Source organism: Terrapene carolina, unplaced genomic scaffold (genome assembly GCF_002925995.2).
Source record: "Terrapene carolina triunguis isolate 2854851 unplaced genomic scaffold, T_m_triunguis-2.0 Scaffold131, whole genome shotgun sequence".
Lineage (NCBI taxonomy): Eukaryota > Metazoa > Chordata > Testudines > Emydidae > Terrapene > Terrapene triunguis.
Genome location: NW_020664482.1, coordinates 17,045,562 through 17,068,716, shown reverse-complemented (window position 1 = coordinate 17,068,716; position 23,155 = coordinate 17,045,562). Strand labels below are relative to the sequence as shown.

At 42.2% G+C, this 23,155-nt stretch overlaps 1 protein-coding gene across 5 annotated transcripts in view; it reads right to left on the bottom strand.

Annotated features, from left to right (window-relative positions):
* The window catches only part of COL4A5 (collagen type IV alpha 5 chain), a 135,105-nt gene that overhangs the window by 70,498 nt on the left and 41,452 nt on the right, over positions 1 to 23,155 (bottom strand). For all 5 annotated transcript variants that reach the window (XM_026653061.2, XM_029911863.1, XM_029911864.1 and 2 more), the window contains exons 2-6: positions 22,143 to 22,202; positions 4,206 to 4,295; positions 1,628 to 1,672; positions 839 to 883; positions 673 to 735 (exon numbers count right to left, since the gene is read on the bottom strand). In XM_026653061.2, coding sequence (XP_026508846.1) covers positions 673 to 735; positions 839 to 883; positions 1,628 to 1,672; positions 4,206 to 4,295; positions 22,143 to 22,202 — 303 coding nt within the window. The remainder of the gene's footprint in view (positions 1 to 672; positions 736 to 838; positions 884 to 1,627; positions 1,673 to 4,205; positions 4,296 to 22,142; positions 22,203 to 23,155) is intronic.

Sequence of the window (23,155 nt, the reverse complement as noted above, 5' to 3'; positions counted from 1 at the left end):
CCCTCCCCCTCCGCTTACCTGCTGCCTGCTTCCTGCTTATCAAATGTTCGTGGGAAGCAGGGGAGGGGGCGGAGCTGGGGCGGAGACTTTGGGGGAGGGGCGGGGCGTGGGCGGGGCTGGGGGCGGGGTGGGGCCCCGTGGAGTGTCCTCCTTTTGGACACTCCAAATATGGTAACCCTAGCTAACAATAGCAGTGTAGACGTTGCTGTTTGAGCTGAAGCCTGAATTCTGAGACTCTCCCCATTCACTGGGTATCAGAGCCATGGACTTCAAAAGAGCTCCATATGGTGCAAGTGTTCACTTGCATGGATCAGATGGCAGGACTAGGGCCTAATCATGCAGCACACTGGTCAGTTATTATTATCCGCAATTTTACATGTGAAGTAACAGGTAGGGGGGTCATTTTATTACCCAATACTACAAAGCGTCAGAGCCATGACTGGATTTTGGCTATTTCCTAGCTTCTGATCCTGTGAACAAGACTGTGATCCTGTCTCTCATTTCAGAAGATGTGAATTGGCATTATATGGACCCACCTGTAGCCCAGAAATAGCTTACGCTACCCAGCACAGTAAGCTATTCCCGTTTACTGCATCAGTCACAAAGACAAGTTCTATTTCTTTATTATGCTATCGTTACGGCATCAGGAATTTACCAAGTGTCATGTCCCACCTTTGTTCCATTGCATCCGGGGATACCTTGAAGTCCTGGTGGCCCATCTTGCCCTGGTAACCCCTTGAACATGGAAGGAAGGACAGCACAATTAGCTAAGGATGATCTGTGCAAAAAGAAAAAACAAGCGATAATCTTCTCAACTGTGAAGCCAAATCCTACTTACAGGAAGTCCTGGTGTTCCTGGAAATCCTGGCAGACCTGGAGGTCCCTGGAGGGGAAATAACCATATTTATTTGTAAGTGGGGTGGTCGGAGGGGGACTATTTGTTTTTAAAAAGAATTCCCATTATTTATAGCCTATTAATGTTTCTGTAAGCAAAGGACAATGAAAAAATCAGAACCACTCCTCGGTGAAAAATAGCCACATGCATGTACCATACTTTACAACATACTGGGGGGGGGGGGATTTAAAATATGGGGTTAATGTTTTATTAAATTTGTTTCAGAAAAAACATGAAACAAAACCACAAGAGAAAAGACAACAATTACAGATACATTAATGGGTATATACACTATACACACTAAGGACTAAGTCCTTAGATGTTGAAAATTGATGTGTCTCCACTGAAGCCAATGAAACTACATGATTTCCACCAGTGGAGGATCTGCCCATAAAGTACAGCAGACAGGTATAAAAGCAGAAGGATTCACAGACAAGGCAAGGAATCTATTTATGTATCAGAATAAAAGTCTCTCTCTTTCATAGTAAAGTTAACAGAGGGGCTGGATTTTGACCAATAAAGCTAGTTTGAGTCCTGTATAGCAGGATGGACTGAATAAGCCTTTATTGCTACATTTATTAAAAATATGACAAGAAATCCCATTGGGAAGAATAAATTTCTCTTTTGATTTGACTCTATATTTTTTACTCATCTAGCTTTCTGTAACCCACATTTCCATCAAAGTAATTCATGTATGTTATGTACTATATCCTGACATGGGGTGTCACTTACTCTGATTCCTTTGGGTCCGGTAGGCCCTGGAAGGCCATCATCACCCTGTAAAGAACATGGAGAAGGTAAAATTGATTATATCATGCATAGTGCATTGAAATACACAGTTAACCTACTAAAGTAAACCAAAAGCTTGAATAAAAAGTCAAAATATTTAAGACAAGGGTGCCTGGTACATCCTGTCAGCATCATGTAGTGTTGTTAGAAGTTGTATTATTTATTACCATCTGAAAGAAAGAGGTTTTCAAACCTCTTTCTTTAGGATTTACTGTTGAGTTGGGATTGAAAAGCATTTTGTGCAGTTAATAACCAAGGACTTATAGTTAACAGTTTTTGTTCATATAGTTTTATATCTGCCTGCATATTACTAATTTCCTTCAGCTTGCTATACTGTGCTCTAGTGGGTAAAAGATAATAGTAGATTGCTTGCAAATTTCATGCTCCTGTTTTTCTTTAATTTACATTCAGAGTGTTACAGGAATTCAGAGATATGGAATAGGACATCTGCCACAGAAGTGCATTAAAGAGAGTATAAATATACTTATATTTTCTAACCAAAACATCTGACCTCTTTTATTCCTCATTTGCTCTCTCCTTCCTTGCCATCCCTTGCTATATCTGATTCATTCTCTCCATCTCTAACATTTTTGCTTTTTTAATTTTCTGTTTACTGTTTCCTCTTCTTGAGTCCCTCCTTTGTGTGATGAAAAGCAATAACCTCTTTCCCGTGGTTTCTGAAATGTGACTGTTTTGTATAACGTAGGTGTTTACAGAATGAAGAGCCAGGCAAAGCTGACAAATTTATATAATGTATCTATTTATGTATGTAAAATAAAAAGCAGAGTTGGAGGTATTTCAACACTATACAGTCAGAATTAGAACATTTTAATGTTATTCAGGAGCAGACAGTTATAAATGGAGGCACTTCAGGAAATAAAGAGCATTCATCTCTTCTCTTCAATGTTGTAATATTGTTTTGGAGTCACACAAGGGGCTTGTTTTAATCCCTTACTTGCCTCCCCCAAAAACAATGACAGTAAGAAAACATTGTACTTCATGGCAAAATAGAAGTGGGACCATTCACACAGCTGGCAGACAGGACTTCGTCACTTCACTAAGTGATGGAATCACAGGACTGTGGTAGAGGGGATTTCAGTTATTTAGCAATGTGTGTTACATGGCCTAGTAAAGCTGCAACACAGCATGTCACTAAGCCTGATCTCTAACCCCTTCCCCTAGAGCAGTCAGTCTGGCCACTTTCACACCTAATGAAGGGGTGTGTGTATTAGTGATTGCTGTGCACACACACATGCACGAGTGCATAGGGGCTGGGACTAGGGGTGCTGCAGCATCCCCTGGCTTGAAGTGGTTTCCATCATATACAGCAGACGTGGGCAAACTACGGCCCACAGGACCATCCTGCCCGGCCCCTGAGCTCCTGGCTGGGGAGCCTAGTCCCTGGCCCCTCCCCTGCTATTCCCCCTCCCCCGCACTCTGGCCCGCCACTCCCACTGGGCAGCGTGGGGAGTGCAGCTGGCTCTGGCCGGGTGTTGCGGCTGCGAGCTCCTGCTGCTGGTAAGGGGGCAGGGAGCGGGGGGGGGGGGGAGGGTGGTTGGGTAAGGAAGCGGGAGGTCCTGGGGGGCAGTCAGGGAGGAGGGGGCGGTTGGATGGGGTGGAGATTCTGGGGGGGTGGTCAGGGGATGGGGAACAGGTAACAGTGGGAGTCCCGGGGGGCCTGTCAGGGGACGGGGATGTGGATAGGGGTCGGGAGGGCAGTCAGGGGACAGGGAGCAGGGGGGGTTGAATAAGGGGGTGAGATCTCAGGGGGCAGTTAGGGGCGGGGGGTCCCGGGAGGGCGTGGTCAGGGGATCTGGAGCAGAGGGCCGTTGGATAGGGGGTGGGAGTCCTGGGGGGTCTGTCAGGGAGTGTGGGTGTGGATAGGGGGCAGGGCAGTCAAGGGACAGGGGAGTTGGATAGGGGGCAAGGTCCTGGGGAGGTGGTTGGGGCGGGGGGTCCCGGGAGGGGGCAGTCAGGGGACAAGGAGCAGAGGGGGGTGGATGGGTTGGGGGTTCTGAGGGGGGTAGTCAGGGAGCAGGAAGTGGGAGGGGGCAGATAGGGGGCAGGGGCCAGGCTGTTTGGGGAGGCACAGCCTTCCCTACCCGGCCCTCCATACAGTTGCGCAACCCCGATGTGGCCCTCAGGCCAAAAAGTTTGCCCACCCCTGATATACAGGGTTTACAGTGTGGTTCAATGGCTCTCAGCACCCCCACTATACAAACTGTTCCAGAACTCCTGCACGAGTGAGGGGTAGAGGACTTATCTGAGGAGCACAAATATTTTCCCTATTGTTTATTTCCTTAAGTTATAGACTTCCGCAGCAGGACAGTAATGTAACTAATAGAGACAATGTAACAGGCTTCCAGGAGCTGTACCACTGAAACATTAACCCAATGACGCGCTCTGAATCAGGAGCTCTGGAGATGGCACTAATGCATTTTGTGTCAGTATATCAGGAAATCTAGACACTGCCTGCACCAGAGGTAACATTTATATAGTGTTTGGATACATTGTTACTTACCTTTATGCCTCTTGGGCCAGGAGGTCCCTCTGGTCCAGGAAACCCAGGTAAACCGGGCTGACCACCTAACCCTGGGAATCCCCTCTCGCCCTACAAACGAAAGCAGGGAAATGAAGTACTCTTACATGCAGCACATGATATGTATGGTAAGTTCTGACAACACAATGCTTCAGCTTGCTACAGAGAACTGGAAAGAAGTTAAGCAGCCAGAATGATTTAAAGCATATTAAGAAGGCAAATCTGAGTTCTTGATAAACATCACAACTGCTTAACAATGGGATTTCCAGGCAATAGAGTGTACAACACATTTCAATGATTCTGTATCAATTAAATGGATTAAGTGTGCTGTCTATCTAGTATTTAAACCAGTCTCGATTGGTCATTTGTCAAATTTTTCAAACAAGTACCTTTGGCTGTCTCCCAGGCACATGAAGCAGCTTCCTGTAAAAATTCACAAAGCTACCACTGTCCTTCTCCAAATCCCTCTTTTAAAAATCACTTCTGCTGTGACACCTATAAAAAAAACTCAACTAGGCAAGCTGCTGTGCTGTGACCCATACTCAGCATGCTGCACGTAATCTCGCTGTTACCTTGCGCTTCCTCAGTCTGTTGTATTCACCTGTTGCCTCATCTTATACTTTGACTGTAGGCTCTTGGGGGCAGGTCTCTTTTCTCATGTGTTTGTACAGTACTTAGTACAATGGGGTCCTGCTCTCTGACAGGGAGCCTGGGTGATTCCAATGCTGCCACCACAGGTAAACTGGAATTTGCCAGCATAATTTATTTGTACACAATTTTATCATTTTGAAACTTGAACATTTATTATAAGTTACATACACCCCTACATTAGAAGAACATTATGATTGCAAAGTCAAGTACTCAAAAGTTGAGAAATGCCAGAATTAAGGTTGCCTGTGCAATCTTAATTCAGCTCCTTTGTGTGTATGCATTAGGATAGTCTTTAATTACACACTCACATATTATTTTTATCACAAGACCCCTGCCTCCTTCGGTGCTCAGGATGGGCAGTGATCGCTTAATGAGCAGCTAGTCAGTATTTTGTTTTAGCCTCATTGTTCAATGTGTTGACCCTGGCCTTATATACTGCACACTATTCAAACCCTTTGCTGAATACAGAATAATTAATTTTGTCATGCATATTTCCCTGGCCCTCATTATGGACAGACAGCTTGACAAACATTAATGCATTTATTTTCTCAACACTCCCATGAGGCAAGGGACTATTATTACCTTCATTTTACAGATGGGGAATTGAGGCACAGAGAGTAAAGGCAAAAGGGTCCACTGATTTTGGATAACCAAGGTGGGACACAGCACCTGAGAAAGCAAGAGCTCCAGCCTCCAGAGGGAATTATGGTGTTTCAGTAGCAAGCGCAGGCTAATAGCTGAATTATAATTTTCAGTTTTTACAGGATTTGCAGATCAGCATCTGACCTTTTTCTGTCAACATGGCCTGGGGAATTTGAACCAATTCTCAGTCACTAATTAATGCCTGAGTGGAATACTCTCCAATGTGCGTTAGTGTTTGTATGTTATTTATTTAAAGGAAATTTCAAAAAAAATTGGGAACACTGGAAAAGCCTCATCTCCTCCCTCAGCACCCATTTACTGCCCCCTGCTGCTGCCTGAGCAGTAACATTATGACATCAAATATTATCGGCCACTCATCACTCTCTCCCAGCCATTCCTTTGCATCTTTGGGGAGTGTCACTAGTGCCATGGTTATCATGGTGATGACTGCTTCTGACAACTGATTGCTCAGACTCTCATAGCACTATTGCAAAAAAGGGTCCCAGGAGGGTCTGTAATGAGAGTAGACTGGAGCTGGTTAAACTCCTGCTGTGTTCCTTCATGTTTGTACTCAAGTAGGTTACACTTCCTTTTCTACGGGTAACTGTTAGAAAACAGATGACTACGGGGGAATATGCTTTGGGGAGTCTAGCCCACTGGCCCCACCCCTTCTGCCAGCGGCCCTCCTTTCCTCCGCCCCCCCACAACCAGAGAAGCCTCAAGGGCCCCCCCTGCAGCTGGAGACCCAAGCCACGCCAGTCCCCCCCCTCCGCCCCCCAACACCCAGTCCCCACCCAGTGGCTGGAGGAGCCCTGGCTAGCCCACTCCAGACTGCGCCGTCACCCCCCCAAGCACCGGGCCAGGGCCAGCCCCCCACCTCCCCCAAGGGCCATGTCGGTGGCCCGACACCCCTCCCCTCCCCCCCAGCTTCAGGGTAGAAGGGGGAAAGAGGGAGGGGCCTCCCAGGAGAAGATGGGCAGGGCCGGGGCTACAACCTGGGTCAGGGGAGGCTTAGTCTGCTCTGGACTTTAATACCTACTGCCCATGGGTATAAAATCATGAGTGGTGTGGAGAAAGTAAATGGGGATGTCTTAGTTACCTATTCCCATAACACAAGAACCAGGGGTCACCTAATGAAGTTAACAGGCAGCATGTTTAAAACAAACAAAAGGAAGTACTTCATACAGTGCACAGTCAACCTGTGGGACTTATTGCAATGGGATGTTGTGAAGGGCAAAAATGTAACTGGGTTCTAAAAAGAATTAGGTAAGTTTATGGAGGATAGGTCCTTCGCTCGCTATTAGCCAAGATGGGCAGGTATGTAATGCCAGGCGCTAGGTGTCCCTAAACTCTGACTGCCAGAAGCTGGAACTGGATCACAGCAGATGGACCACTTGATAATTGCCTTGTTCTGTTCATTCCCTCTAAAGCATCTGGCACTGGCCACTGTCAGAAGACAGTATACTTGTCTAGATAGTCCATGGGTCAGATGCAGTACAGCTATTCTTACTTTACCTTGCTCAAAAAGGGTTACATGAAAATAAGATTCAAAATTCCAGCTCCTTTTTTCCATGTATCGTGTTTAGATATTTCTCACAAGTTTGGGAAGCTATGACTTTCAGAATATTTGTTGTTGTTTTTTTAAAAAAGACAGGGGGAGTTACAGATAGTGATTCCAGTTTCTGTAAAAATTTAAAAACTGTAATTTAGAAGTTTCAATAAAAAGGTTTTTTTTTTAGGGCTGTCAAGCAATCAAAACGATTGTACTTAATTACACTGTTGAACAATAATAGAATACCATTTAAATATTTTTGGATGTTTTCTACATTTTCAAATACAGTATATTGATTTTAATTATAATATTGAATACAAAGTGTACAGTACTCAGTTTATTTTTTATTACATATATTTGCACTGTAAAAAAACAAAGTATTTTTAATTCACCTCATACAAGTACTGTAGTGCAATTTCTTTATCATGAAAGTTGAACTTACAAATGTAGAATTATGTACCAAAAAAACTGAATTCAAAAACAAAACAATGTAAAACTTTAGAGCCTACAAGTCCACTCGGTCCTATTTCTTGTTCAGCCAATCACTCAGACAAACAAGTTTGTTTACATTTGCAGGAGAGAATGCTGCCCACTTCTTGTTTACATTGTCACCTAAAAGTGAGAACAGGTGTTCGTTCGCATGGCACTACTATAGCTGGTGTTGCAAAATATTTACGTGCCAGATGCATTAAAGACTCATATGTCCCTTCATGCTTCAATCACCATTCCAGAGGACGTGTGATTAATCGACAGCCCTAGTTTTTTTTTTAAATACAAATTTAATTTAATTACTTCCAACATATTAATGAACACAGTGCCTAGAGGTAAAATGGAGCTTCACAAAGATAACAGTGGCAAAAAATAATATACATTGAAGACAACAAATGTGTAAGTGCTTTATTATTTAAACAGTATACTTATTAATAGGGGAAAAACTAAGGAAATTCAAAAACAAAGCTCCCATTTAACATTACTTAAGGTTGCTCTCAATCAGCCAACAAAAGCATAAAATATTAGGAAATACAAAGTTAAGGATTAAAGGGTTACCAAGTCAAGTGCCCAGGAAATGCTAGAATGAATGTTGCCACTGCAACCCTAAGTTGTCCCCTTGTGTGTATGCACAACTTAGAAAGCCACAGGACTCTGGTCTCATTCACTGCACAGGACAGATCTGCTGTGGGGTGAATTGAGGTTGCGTAGTAAAGAAAGCGGCTATCTGTGGGATCCTGCTTCATTTGTTGCAAAAGTTGGAGGGTGAATGAAACTAGGGACAGCAGGAAGATAAAAGGATGGTTTCACGGCTTAGGTGTTTGAATGTTGCCCTGGAGAATTAGATTCTATCCCTGCTTCTTCCACTGAGTTCCTATGTGATGTTGGGCAAGTCACTTCACTTGTGAAAAGTCTGGTGTGTCATTTCTGCATCTAATTAAAGGCTTACAGACTGGGGGCCAAATTAAGGTTGCACAGGCAACGTTCCTTCTGGCATTTCCTAACTTCAGTACGTGACTGTGTAACCTTTTAATCTTTAACTTTGTATTTCCTAAGTTTTTATGGTTTAGTTCATTGATAAGAGCAACCTTAACTCATGTTAAATGAAGTATTTTGTTTAGGAATAGGTTACACTACAAAACTTTTTATTGGCTAGTTCTCTTATTGCACACACCACCCAATAGCCCCCTTAGCTAAAACCCTGATGAAGACCTTAGGAAATTGAGATTAGATGTTTTTGTTGGTTTTTGCTACTGGTCCAGCAGTTTTACTCCATCAAGTTACAAATTATTCCTGTAACTTCTCCAAGTACTGTCAAGGGCTAGATGATCCAAAAAGTCTAATCCTGCCCATCCTAGGTTGGGATTTCTTTTCACTGTACATATGCTTTACCTAGCAGATTATGGAAGTTGCTAGTACTGCCCAATGTAACTGACCTTCCTTCTAAAAAATGGTTTCCTAGTAGTTAAAAATTAAATGTACCCTTTTGTTTCAGACCATTATTCCACTGTATCCACGGGTGTCAACTCCGTGGGTGCTCTGGGGCCCATTAGTTGTTTGGCAGTTTGCAGGAGGCGCTCTAGGAAGGTCAGAGAGCAGCAGGTGGGTGGGGGCCCTTGGAGAGGGGGTGGGAAGAGGTGGAGCGAGGGAGGAGCCATGGGGGAAGGGACGAAGTAGGGGCAAGGCCTCGGGCTGGAGCACCCACCTGGAAAAATAAAAGTCAGCGCCTGGGATTGATCTTTGTCTATAAGTAAATTCCTAGATATGTTATACTCCTTAAGGAACAATTACTATTACTATTTAGGATTTAACAAAAAACAACCTGATAGTTTACTTCCAGTTTGTTCTTCTTAGAAACAGCGTTTCAGGCTTCAGCACTATGCATGAAGATGTAGAGCCATTCTGCTGACTCACCTTAGAAGCAAGGCCAGGTAAGCGTTATTAACGCAAACCCAGGATATAAAAGGGTTTGAGGGGCTCTAAAAAAGTAGAAACAAAGAATTTGCCTTCCAGGGAAGACACTAGGAACAGCTAAGTTCTGGAGCAAAAGATTTGTAAGTAAATGTGTTCATATGTAAGAGCTGTGCTAGGAAAAGCACCTGCTAGCAAAGCCTAGACAATGCCTCCTAATCTTATTTGGGTTATTCTTATTTGGATTAAGGTTACGGGAGATTATTCCTGCAAGAGGAAGCACAAGCAAATGTGTGCACCAGAAGTCTGGAATTATATATCTATTGACAAAGCACTAATTTGAAACATGCAAATAATATACATAGCAATAAGAGTTAGATCACGTCTATTCTGCTGCTGTGGAAGAATACAGACCAGGATACAGGGCAGACAACAGTAAACTGATACTTTGCAAAGTTTGCATCATGGCCAAAAGGCCACACAACTAGACTTTCTTAGAAGTATTGCCCAAATGTTCCTATAACTGTTCTGTTTGGAACCAGAAGCTCAGCTGCATGTTTTAGGGTCTCAGTTCTAAACAAAGATTAAATTGGGAGACCAAGGCATTTGAAAGGGGAAGAGACACAGGAAGCTAAACAGTTATACAGGAGAACTGCAAAGAGATGCAGATGCTTCTAATAAACTATGGTGTTTGGATTACGAAACAAACATGCTCCAAAGAGCACTTAAAAGTACCACCACAGCAAGTGCGGGCCTAGCAGGAGGCAAACTGTTGCCAGAGCAACTCTTGTTCAGACTCTGCTAGCAAGTCTGCCCCCAACCGTGAACAGATGATTTGAAACACTGGGCTAGGGAATAGTTATAGGACTGTACCACAGATGTTTCCTTAGGGAATTACTTCAGACTAATTACAGTGTGAGTAGTTATTTCCTTCATAAAAATCACTGTTTGACAGATACAAGTGTCTAGCCAAGGGAAGAGGTACATAGTGTTTGGCCAAGTGAGCTACCTTTATATAAGCAGGTACAAATACAGGGGGCAGATTTTCAAAGAGCTTCCATCCAGAATTGCCCAACCTACTTCATGGTTGCACTATTGTGTGCTCCCAAACCTCCAATCTGCAGGAACAAAGTTTTTCTTGGCAAATGCAGATGTCCAGCTACCTGGCTTGCATGCACAAAACAGTGTTGGTGGGCTCCAAAATGGAAGATACTTCTGAAATCTTGGCCCAAAACTTCTGTCAGAAAAGCCATCTATCCCTTTATGCTGCTGAGGGGGTTGGGGGAAGAGAAATAAAGTAAATAGAAACAGTCCTGGTCAGCAGGGAAGGGGCCCCATTTTCTAATAACAGACCCATTATATAAAGTTCCTATACTGGGGGTAGGGTCAGAGGAAGGGTCTCCTTGATTGAGAAACTGGGTGGGGATGCTGAACTTTCTGAAAATTGACACTTATATTTTCTGTCGGAAATGGGAGGATGCTGAAAGACATGGATAATGAAGGTTGGCTACTCCTATTAACCCAAATAGGAACCCAAACCTTGCTGTCTTCCCCACTCCACTCAGATTCCAAATGTGAGAGTGCCAATGTGTCTATGCTTCTGCTAAGAGTCTATGTATGGCTACGTCTCCTACGTCAACCATCACAGAATGGAAGTGCTGCTGTATTGAATGGAGAGTAGAAGAGATACCAGCAGGAGCATAAGTGTTCACAAATGCGAAGTTCTTCAAAGAAGGGACCTTAAAGTTAGGCACCTAAAACAAAAAGTGACCTGAGCACCCACAACGTTCAGTGACTGCAATGGGTGACACAAAGGCTCAGCACTTCTGAAAACCAGGCCACTTTGATTTAGATGCCCAATTGTATGTGCCCACATATGAATAATTTGGCCACATGCTATTGCAGCACCTCTGACCCTTCCCCTGTCAGCTGGAGATTCTGCAGGTTTTGTATAGTGTTTATTGTGTCTTGATATACAGTAATGACTACATATGAACTTATGAAGCTCTGATATAGAGCGCGTATAGCCATAACAGAAGGATGAGACTTGAAAGACAGCTCATTGGCATTGACTCCTCCTCCTCCTCCCTTCCATCCTTTATTGTCCAATATATTCGTATTTACCTTGCCTTTCATCCAAAAATGTTAGTTGGCTCTATCAGATAGCATGGTGATATAATCAGTACTGATGAGATTCAGTAGTATCTACCCCCAAGTACATACATCACCCTAGAGACCAAGGGCAGCTTTTGAAAAGGTATAATATGCCTAGTGGGATTTACCAAATCACTGAAACAGTTTAGGTGCCCATCTCCCCTTGACTAAGGTGCCTATGAAGCATACAAAAGCATCTAAGTAGGTCTGTAAACCTGGCCCCCAAAGCCATTTTAGTTAGGTTCTCAAACACTTCTGACTATAATCTAACTATAAGCATTAAGGAGTTTGGTTTTATCTTCACTACATCAAAAACACCCTTTGTGTAAAGGATTTGTTTCCGTTAGTGTTTGTCAGTAGAGAAATACTGAACTGGTTAACTTTGGTGTTAGCTGAAGGTATGCGGTGCCACAGTGTTTGAGATATTAAAAAGTTACTATGCTCCCTGGAGAGCCCATGTAAACAAAACTACATACCATTCACACCTTCTGTGACTGGGGTGCCTGGATGGGCTGCACTAAGACGGCTACACTCAGGGCAGACTGCAAAGAATAGGGCAGGCAATCCCCAAACTGGTGGTTTATTCTAGAATTAGATTAATCAAGTCAGTAACAAAAACAGCTTCTGTAATACTACACCAGTTAACAAGAAGCCAAATACAGTCCCCTTTAAGCATCCCAGCCCTTGGGTCCCATCTAGACAGCGAAGTCTAATATAGTGAGGGGTTACTGAAAACCTAATTCACAATATGTGAGGTTCACCAATCCCACAAGGACTGGATACTTATCCCCAGGTCAATAGGAGTCTCAGATTTACCCAATAATCATGCTGATGCCAATCCTTATGTAACTAAGACTAAAGGTTTAATAATAAGTTAAGGAAAAAGAAAGAGGAAAGTAAAAAAATGGTCAAAAGATCAATACAAATGTGTGTGAAGTCCTTAGGTCAGTTTCATAGCAGAGATGGAATAAACTGCTGGCTTGTAAGAGTCTCTCTGGAATCATCCCAACAGGACAGAACCCAAAGGTAAAGCCTGTTAAAAGGTAGACAGTTATCCTGGGTGCATACAACTTCTTACCTAAAGTTAAAGGCAAGTCTTCACCAGTTAATTATTGTAACTAAGGTTATGTCTACACTGCACTTTTGTCATAAAAACTTTTGTCGCTCAGGGGTGTGAAAAAACACCCTCCTAAACAACAAAAGTTTTAACGAAAAGCGCCGGTGTGGACAGCGCTTAGTCGGCAGGAGACGCTTTCCCGGAGACTAAGCTACCGCCCCTCATTCAGGGTGGTTTTATTTTGTTGCCGGGAGAACTCTCTTCCGGCAACAAAGAGCAGCTACTCTGCGCATCTTACAATGGTGCGGCTGCAGCAGCACAGACGCACCATTGTAAGGAACACAATACTGACACAATATGAACACACCATCAGGTAAAGCCATAACTTGATGTCTGACCCACAAGGAATAAAGAAACCATCAGGCTATGGTTCCATAGAGGAATTTAATACTGGAGCAGGAGGGAACAGTAAAAACAAAAAGCAATTTATTTTCTCCTGCTATTTGCTGTATCCTTACTTATTAAAGTGTTCTCTCTTTACTTCGTTTGATGCTACAAAAAGGAGTCATAATCCAGTGTTGATAACTTGTCCTGTGTCAGAGCACTAGATAGTCAATATAGTCTATTAAAGCATTTGGAGTAAAGCATATGAAGGGAAGACAGGAATATAGTATTGTGGACAGCTGCAGTGGTAATTGTTTAAAACCGAAGCGTGACTAGAGACCACCAGGAGACACTGAAGCTTAGTAAAGCTAATATAGAAAAAGACCATAATGCTGGTTGCCATAAAAAAAGGTCTGCATGTTTCCCCACAGTTTTGTGGGAATCAAAGATAGGGAAGAAATAGGGAATATGATGTTGCTATTTAGAGCTCTGTTTTTTTGATGGATTCAAGGGTTAAAAAACACTTTGCAACAATTTAAAGAAATATGCAGGTAAGGGTCCTCTAACTCAGCTAGAGTGTGCATCAGACTGCAGTTAAGAGACTGTCTTAACTATCAGCAAACTTTAAAAAAAAAAATGTATGTATGTCAGAACACCCCTATTTACTACAAATGCCAGCTGTACTAGAGAAGCCTACTTTCTGGATATACTCTGCAAAGAAGAGATCAATTCTGATTTTTATTCCTTTCCTATCCCCACACTATTTGACTTATGGGATTTATTGGGCAAATAAATACAGAGTTTCTATATTTAAGTCCTAGACAAAAAGTAATATTTTCCCCAGACCATAAGGGTGTGGATCACTCCTAACATGTCTTAAACCTGCCATGAAAGGCGTGAACTGTTGAATCATAGCACACCTTTTTGTACTCAGGGCACTTCCAGGACAGGCAGAACTGTTCTGAATCATATGCAGCTGTAATTCTTTCACCAATTTTGTCTGTCATCCAAAATTAGTAATTTGTGGGGAGAGACGGGGGGGGGGGGGTCTTTAGATTTGCCACAAAGCCTGATAGCATGGCACAAACGCAAAGTTTCATTTGCAGTGATTCTACTATTGCCTGCATTTTACAGGGGCTTTCCCAGGAAAGATACTGTACTGAGAGAGCTGTTGGTATGCTTAAAGCTATGGGAACTGGAGAAAGACAAACCATCTTCTAAATGAGACAATATAACTCAGACACAGTACAACAGACACAGGTAAGATACTCAGTTGATACAAGTCAGTCCAAAACAAAAACTTGTTCATGAGCACTACAAAAGTAGCATGAAAAGGACTTAATCCTGAAAGGTGTTCAGCTCCTGAAACTCATTAAGTTGTAGGGGATGCTTGTCTGTAGGCCGCCATATGCATCCGTTTCACCATATCAAATGAAAAATTCCTCTTCCAGTTAGGAATCAAGAGTAAATCTGTAGAATTGTGGCAAAGCATTTTAAATATTAACAGACTTGTTTTACTGGATGCTTAGAAAATCCAGATTTAGCACTGGGCAGAAACTTACGAAAAATCCAGAAAAGCATCCAGAAAGTTATGATCTGGGGTCTGTCTCCACTGAAGTCCATTGAGAACTCCCATGCATTAATGATGTAGTACTACTCATACACTAACATTTCATGCTGGTACAGTTCACAGCAAATTTAGCTGGCCTCTTTCTGGCTTTAGAGACTTAGCTAGGACAAAAAAAGAAGGAAAAATTCAAGAGCGTGTGATGGAATTTTATTTATGTCATCTCACGGTGCCTTGAATGTGGACAGCAAACAAAGCTAGTTACCCATTTGGGCCTTGGATCTTGAAACCGATAGCTCGCCATTGAAGTTTACAAACTCTGCGTGGGCAAAGTATTCTGCCTATCAATTGCAGGGTTGATTGATTGGTATTTAAAGAAAGAAGGCAGTCTCCAGAGGAGAGACGCCAAATGACAATTTGCCTTACCTGCTGCCTGCCACAACTTAACATGAAGTATTTCGGTTACTTCTGTGCTGCACCTTGGACATTCTGGTTATTTTGGCCAGAGGTAAGATGCTGGTGTCTCAGACACGGATGCTGGCAGATTGGCAGGCTAGGAATGGGATGCAGGGATGTGTGGGGATGGGGGTACAGATTTCTCATGGAACAGCTGGTTCTCACCAATTTTACTAGCACAAGAATTCTGCAAATGCATTCTTACTCCCGCAACCCCATAGTGAATACTTACAGACATTGAAAAAAAAAATAGCACTGCTATTGGTGACTGTGCTATTAATAAGAAGCTACAGCCTGGTGCATTCACCTCCTGATACTGAAGTTGGGTGTGCTGTGTGGATTGAGGCCAAATGCCAAGACCATCTAGTGGTCCCTTCTGGTCTTAAAAACTCTGACACCAGAGAAATGCACCAACAGCCAACCAGTGCTCCCTGGGGCATGGCTTGTTGCTATTAAAATAGCAATTTAAACTACTGTAAGCAGAGCCTGGGTCCTGTTCCATCAGACCCAGGTACCTACCTGCATGATCCCAAGCCAAGCTTTTACTAATGAACTGCAGGACCTAAGTCATAGTGTAACCACTGCTTCTGCCAGCAGTGCCTTCAGAGCTTTACTATTAGCCTGTGCTCAAGTCCCCCTCATTTGTTTAGGAGCCAACAGAAGCAGAGGTTCCCACCCTAGCCCCAGTTAGGTGGATTGTAAGTCAAAATAGCCTGGGCGAGGGGAGAGAAAGGGGAAAGCAGAGGAAGCCTGGATGCTAGGAGGAGTCATGTGGAAGAGTGGGGAGGGGTGTCTGACTGACAGCAGGAGACAGCCTGTTTGATTTGGAAAGGAGGAGTAGGCGATAGTGTGTCTGAAGTTTTGAAATTAGGGGTGCTGCATAAAGAGAAAGAAAGTTCTGTTTCCTTCAAAGTGGGAGCTGAGGGTGATACCAATAGATCAGTCTGCATTTGACGGTGTCTGGAGGAGATAGTGTCCCTCCCTAGCTACTCTCTCATGTTCTCTCCTAATCCACATAATTGCATCCAGTTTGGAGCACTCTGGGGAATGAGTATCAAGAGAACTAGAAAAAAAAACTTTCTAGAAGAAAAACTAAATTTTAAAAATATTCTAAGGATGGACCTCATTGTTACAGTGGAAAGCACCAGTGGGCTGCTGGCTATTCAATGTATCAGTAGCGCAAAGTGACTCAAACCTAGGAAGGCAGGGATGTGGATCATCAGGAGAAAGGGGGGGGAGGGATAGCTCAGTGGTTTGAGCACTGGCCTACTAAACCCAGGGTTATGAGTTCAATCCTTGAGGGGGCCATTTAGGGAATGGCAGGGGTGTTTAAAAAAAAAAGAAAAGAAAAAGAAACTGTCTGGGGATTTGTCCTGCTTTGAGCAGGGGGTTGGACTAGATGATCTCCTGAGGTCCCTTCCAACCCTGAGATTCTATGAAAGGTATAGCTTTGACAGTGTAAGCAAGATTCAGTGGCTACATGAAGTCCTCCACGTACTAATCAAGCTAAAGTCACACTTTCTTTCAGTTAGTCCATGCTGTGACTTTTCCAGTAAGGTGCTAGTCAGTCAATCAAAATAGGATTGGGGATGGATTGTCTAAAACCACGTCTGCTATGGTTGTATTGTGTAATCTATGTGAGCTTTACACTTGCATCATCAGATTAAAGAAGAATTAATTCTATGGCTGTGTTATGATCACTTATTCTGACCTCCTACATAATGGTCCCTTTGGGCCTTAAAGTCTGTCAGCTAGAATGCTAGATCCAAGTTCTAGCTACTGACAGTAACCTGAAGAACTCTGGTTGCCAATATGGAATATTATTCCTTAGGCATACAATTAAGATATGATGAGCTAAGGGATGGCAGGCACATTTGCCAAGGAATTTCATTTGCTGGAGCCACCTGGATTCAAGGTGTGGCATCCTGGACGATTGTTCAAAGATATCCAAAGTTAAGTCTTATTAAATTACTTCAGTATATTGTAATGTGCTGACACAGAACCTTGTAATACCGATAAACAGGTATTTGAAGTTATTTTAGTTCATGTTCACGACTGAAGTCATCCTTGTTTCAAAGGAAGTCTCAAAGCTATGCAATCTTTGAAACTTGTGGATATGCCAGAATTGAATGGTGTGAGCTTAAAATGCTATCGATTCCTCTCTAGATCCCTGTTGAAAGTGGTTAGAAGTTTGGTAAGAATAAAGTAACTTTCTGACTTTGCATCCTGTTATTGCAGGGTTCACATCTTTGATCTAGTCTACATATCATCATCAACAAGATTATGTATAGGAGGTGTTCACAGACAGAGACAACCTTCTTTCCCATTCACAGTCACAAACATTCCCTGAGGCAAATGTAACAGCTGCTTAGATGGAAAGTATTTAATGGCCTAAAATTAGGCTCCTAAACTTAAAAGAAGTGGGCTGATTTTCATAAGTGCGGAGCACCCAAATCCCGCTGAATTCAAGGGAAACAGTAGGTACTCAGTAACTTTTAAAGAACAAGCTTCCTCTGTTTAGGAAGCAGACACTAATGACCCAGCATGACTAAGGCCCATTGGGGGTTCACTACTTGGTCAGCAACTCTCGTCAGGCTTGTCAAGGTCACTACATCTAACGTGCTGTTGTCAATCAGTATCTACAAGGTATCATATACAAACTGGTAACATGTTGGTCCCAAAAATCATTGTGTGATGGATGTATGATAAACCCACAAAAGGACTTTGTGGAGATGTGCTGCAAATGTGTTCTTAAAATATATTTGTCAAGCAGTATCTAAACCATGCCTCTTTCAGACCAAGGAATTTGGAGACACATTAAGCAAATGGAATCAATGTAAAGGCATCACTAAACACAAAGAAAAATACATTTACGTGCAAGTAAACAAAGCCATTGAAAAATGAATACTTAATTTGGCTAGGGAATGGAGACTGCACCCCCAAGGAATCTTCTGGCCTCCTGAAGCAGGGTCAATGAACTTCGGGAAGACAGTATGGCATCTACATCCCAGCAAGATGTAGGGAGCCCTTTGTCTGGGCTTACTTTTCAAAGAATATATTTCAAAGGTTTACTGGACTATGAAGACAGGGGTCGGACACCCAGGTAATAAGCAATTGAAATCAACTGTATTAAAAGAGTATCGAGTAAGGGAATTTATGAAAGCCTGTGACACTGGTGATTAATATAGTGAAATGTGTGCATTTATGCTACACGAGTAATTATGAGTACTCATTGATATTATGCTTTAAAGTCTGAAAAAAATCCAGGGAGAAACAGGTTTTCCTCAGACAGGAGGGAAGGGAACTCTCTACCTTCCTCCAATATAAATTAAGCATTATGGAATCAAAACAATGGAAGCCCCATTTACTTATGAATCTGCAGGGGGATGGGAAGTCAATAGGAAGGGAAGAACAGCTGGAAGTCTTCCTTCCTCTTGTAACAGGGTCAATGAACTTTGGCAGATATAAGCAGAAACAGAAAACCATTTTGGAATCCAACACTGCATGGATTCAAGGGGGCCAGAGCTCTTGAAATCACAGACTGTTGGGTCCTTCAGCAAGGAGGGGGTTGAAGACTGAACTGAATTTAGGTGAGATATCTGCTTAGGCAAAAGATTATAACTTGCTGAAAGTACGTTTTAGTCTTAGATGTGTATCTTTACTTTTGTTTGCTTGTAACCCTATCTTTATGCCTTATACTTAGTATCACTTAATCCTATGTTCTTTGTTAAATAAGTTTGTTGCACTTTTACTCTGAACCATTTCAGTTCTCTGGCTGAAATACAAGTGTTTGTGCAAACCCCAGTTAAATTAATGAACTGTAATGTATTGTCTCTTTTAAAAGAGACAATACACTTAAAACTTCTGTGAGTGTTACAGCAGAGAGCTGGACACTGCAGGGCAGATAGTTTGGGGGACATTCAGAACTGGGGGAATGTTGGGGTCACCCTGCAAAAAGTAACTGGGTGGTGGGAGCCAGGGTGTGACTTGCGTGTTTGTGTCAAAGTTGTGAGCCACAGCAGCTCAGAGTTACAGGGCTGGTGGTGACAACCCCTTACTGGTCTGGGTTACACCCCAAAGAGTCACCCTCAGGTTGCTGCCTCAATAAAATTACTTTAAATGTAGCAGCAGGAAAATATAGCTGCATCACATGATCAGTCAGCCACCCAGAGGCAATCCTGGAAATTACAGGCCAGTAAACTTAATTTCAGTACCAGGCAAATTGGTTGAAATCATAGCAAACAGAATTATCAGGCCCATATAAACACAATATCTTGGGAAAATGTCAACACAGCTTTTGTAAAGGGAAATCATGCTTCAACAATCTATTAAAATTCTTTGAGGATGTCAGTGAGCATGTGCACAAGGGTGATCTAGTCGATAGAATGTACTTGGGCTTTCAGAAAGCCTTTAATAAGGTCCCCCACCAAAGGTTCTTAAGCAAAGTAAGCAGTCGTGGGATAAAAGTGAAGTATCCTCTCATGAATCATAACTGGTTAAAGAAGACAAAAAAAACCCACAAAGGGTAGGAATAAATGGTTAGTTTTCACAATGCACAGAGGTAAATAGCAGGATCCCCCAAGCATAGCAGTACTGGGACCAGTGCTGTTCAACATATTCATCAATGATCTGGGAAAGGGGTGAAGTGAGGTGGCAAATGATAACCATCCTGAGTAATTTTGTAAGTCCAAAGCTGCCTGTGAAGGCTTACAAAGGATCTCATAATACTGAGCGACTGAGGAACAAAATGGCAGATGAAATTCAAAGTTCATAGGTGAAAAATAATGCATACTGAAAAACATTATCCCAACTATACATACAAAATGATGGGTCTAAATTAGTTGTTTCCACTCAAGAAAGAACTTGGGTTCATCATGGATAGTTCCCTGAAAACAAATGCTCAAATGTGCAGCAGCAGTAAAAAAAAAAAAAAAAAAAAAAAAAAAAAAAAAAAAAAAAAAAAAAAACAAAAAAAAAAAAAAAAAAAAAAAAAAAAAAAAAAAAAAAAAAAAAAAAGTCGACAAAATATTAGGAACCATTAGGAAAGGGATAGAAAATATCATAATGCCACTATATAAATCCAAGATACATCCACATCTAGAATACTGCATGCAGATCTGGTTGCCCCATCCCCCCCCCAAAAAGATATTAGAATTGGAAAAGGTACAGAGAAGGGCAACAAAAATGATTTGAGGTATGGAACAGCTTCTATATGAAGAGATCAAAAAGACTGGGACTGTTCAGTTTAGAAAGAGACAGCTAAGGGGGTAGGGATGTGATAGATGTCTACAAAATCATGAACGGTAGAGAAAGTGAACGGGGAAGTGTTATTTACCCCTTCACATAACACAAGTATCAGGGAGTCAGCCAATGAAATTAATAGGCAGCAGGTTTAAAACTAATAAAAGGAAATACTAGTCTTATAGTTAGAAAGTTTCTCTAGTACCTAACCTGAATATACCTTGCTGCAAACTAAGGGAATATCCTAATTTAGGGCTAGATCCACATCTAATTAGACCAGCTGAGGATCTGGCCTCCTGTGCCTGAAAAGCCTGGTAATGTTTATATTGATATGTTCCCATGTAGTTTTCTGAATGTCCAGACCTATTGACCACACTTTAATACCTCCTTGATACTCCCTTAGGTTTGCAGCAAGGTAGATTCAGGTTAAGTACTAGAGAAACTTTCTAACTATAAGGCTCGTTAAGCACTGGAACAGAGTACCTGAGGAGGCTGCAGAATCCCACCACTGGAGGCTTTGCAAGAGCAGGTTAGACAAACCTGTCAGAGAGGGTCTAGGTTATTTGATCCTGCTGCAGAACAGGAATATCTAGCCCTCTGTTTCTATAATCCCATCATCATGTTGCTCCACAAACATGTTGCATTCTGAGGAGAGGATAAGTTGATCATCAACCAAGATTCATAATTTCAGGAGCACAGGCAGTCATGTTCATGGCCCAAAGGGCCAACATTTTACCAGCACCATCCAGTTTCAGATCAAAGTATAAAGTAAGGGACATTCCCTTCATACAAAACATCACCAACCTATCTCCTGTAGGGGGTGGTGAGTCCGTTCCAATCACACAAAGAAAAGCCTGCCTCTCAAAGAGGGACGGCAGCATCCAGTAGTAAGAGGAGACTGGCTATAGCATCCCTCAGAACGTCCTGCAAATCACAAGCCTAGTATTCTCTGTTTCCCACCAGGTCTACCTTGGTCTTTAATAAGGAGTTCTTCTTAGCCAATTCTGACGTCATATTGCTATGGTTACTCCAAAAGAACTAAGCCAAAGATCTTGTCAGTAGTAGTAGTTAACTGGGAGCCCAGTTTGCTTCAAATTGTGAAGACGGTTCCTAGAAGACCTCAAACCTTCCTGATACTGCACTACTCATTTTTAAAGGGTTTCTTCCAGCTTCTGAAAATGTAAGGCTGCTTACTCAGATGCAGAAAAAGTAGAAGCAGCTGGAGGCATTGAAACTGTCCAGTTCATTTGATACAGCTTGCTTGGTCTTAGTCAGACTAAAATCTTCCATTAACTGATAAGTCAACATGGAAGAGGAGTAAACAGTTGTCAGGAAAGCTTTGTGCATGCCCATGATTTAGTTGCATATCAAGACAGCCGCGGGGAACTTGGGTAACAGTAGTATAGTAAACATGACTTTCCACTTTGTCAAATTTGCCTCCCTAATGTTCTCAGTCTAATATACCAGGACAAGTATATTTAATTGCTGCCTCCGCTCCCACTCTTCCCACTAAAGCGATGTTAGGAGCCCACTTAACGTGCTGCTACCATATTGGTCCATTAGGCCTCACCCACTCCCTGAGATTTACTATTGTTATTACAACACTTACCTATGTGCTTTTGTTTTGTGTGAACAAACCGATTACCACCAAAAAATGCCCAGAAGTACAGAATACCCACACCACTGTACAGTACATTAAGTTCATAAAACACTTTTTTTTTAAAAGACTTAAATCCCAACTTCATAAGTCCTGAACAATTCAGTTGTTTCAGAAGCTAATTTTCAACTGATGAAAAATTTAAAAAGAGGGTTTACCTTTTCGCCTTTTACTCCACTACAGTCACATTTGGATCCTGACGTACATCCATGGCAAGCCTTAAGAGAAATAAAAGGATATCAGACGCTTTTAATTGCAGGTTGAATGCTACTCCTATGCAAGAGTGCACTAAATATTTTTAAATGCCTTAAATACTAGTTTTAAAATCCTTACAAGTCATCTAGCCTGCATGCATGTGCTCAAACTGGATATAGTTTATAAAAGTTTTGAAGCAGACTAGTTTTATACATCATGCCCAAGGTGGGAGGTACCCTATATTGTAAAACTTAGGCATGAAATGACCCCAGCCTGGGGAAACTCTGAGCAGGTTTCTAATCTAAGTTTTATGTATTTATTTATTTTTTACACTAGTAAGGTAGTAACATAGCTTTCCTGGCCAGGCTCCAGATCTGGGAAGAACATTTCAGTAAGGGCTCCAGCCACTAGATGGCACTTTTTGAACAGTATTTACACAGCTGAGACCAAACCTTAACAGGTTGGATTTATCAAAAGGCTAATGGAAAGGTACTTATTACATGATGAATTCCACCTCTACAGCCCAGTTACCATCAGAACTATAAAAACTTAACAACAGGCATATCCCCATCAACTTTGTATCCAAGAGCATGACAAAAGTAGGCTACAATGGGTCATTCTAGCATAAAGGGGAGAGATAGATTTGCACAGATCTGAGCAAGAGCAATTGGTGATAAAAAACCCAAGCCAAATCACACTATTTCATCACATTCACTTAATTTCTAACCTATTTTCTTTCAACATCTGTTACAGAACTCCAGAGTTCTTTCAAAGATATGACTAGACTGACTGGCATGTGGGTTCTTTAATTCCCTTTACTCCTCCCCCACCTCCACCCCTCCCACACAGCTGGAGATCAGCAGCTGAAGTGTTTTGTAGCATGACATCTCTATACTGATATGTAGTGATTGTTAAGCTTTTTTACAGTTAGTTAATCACAAGCAGTAACACTAGAATGGTCACAATTTGGAATAGT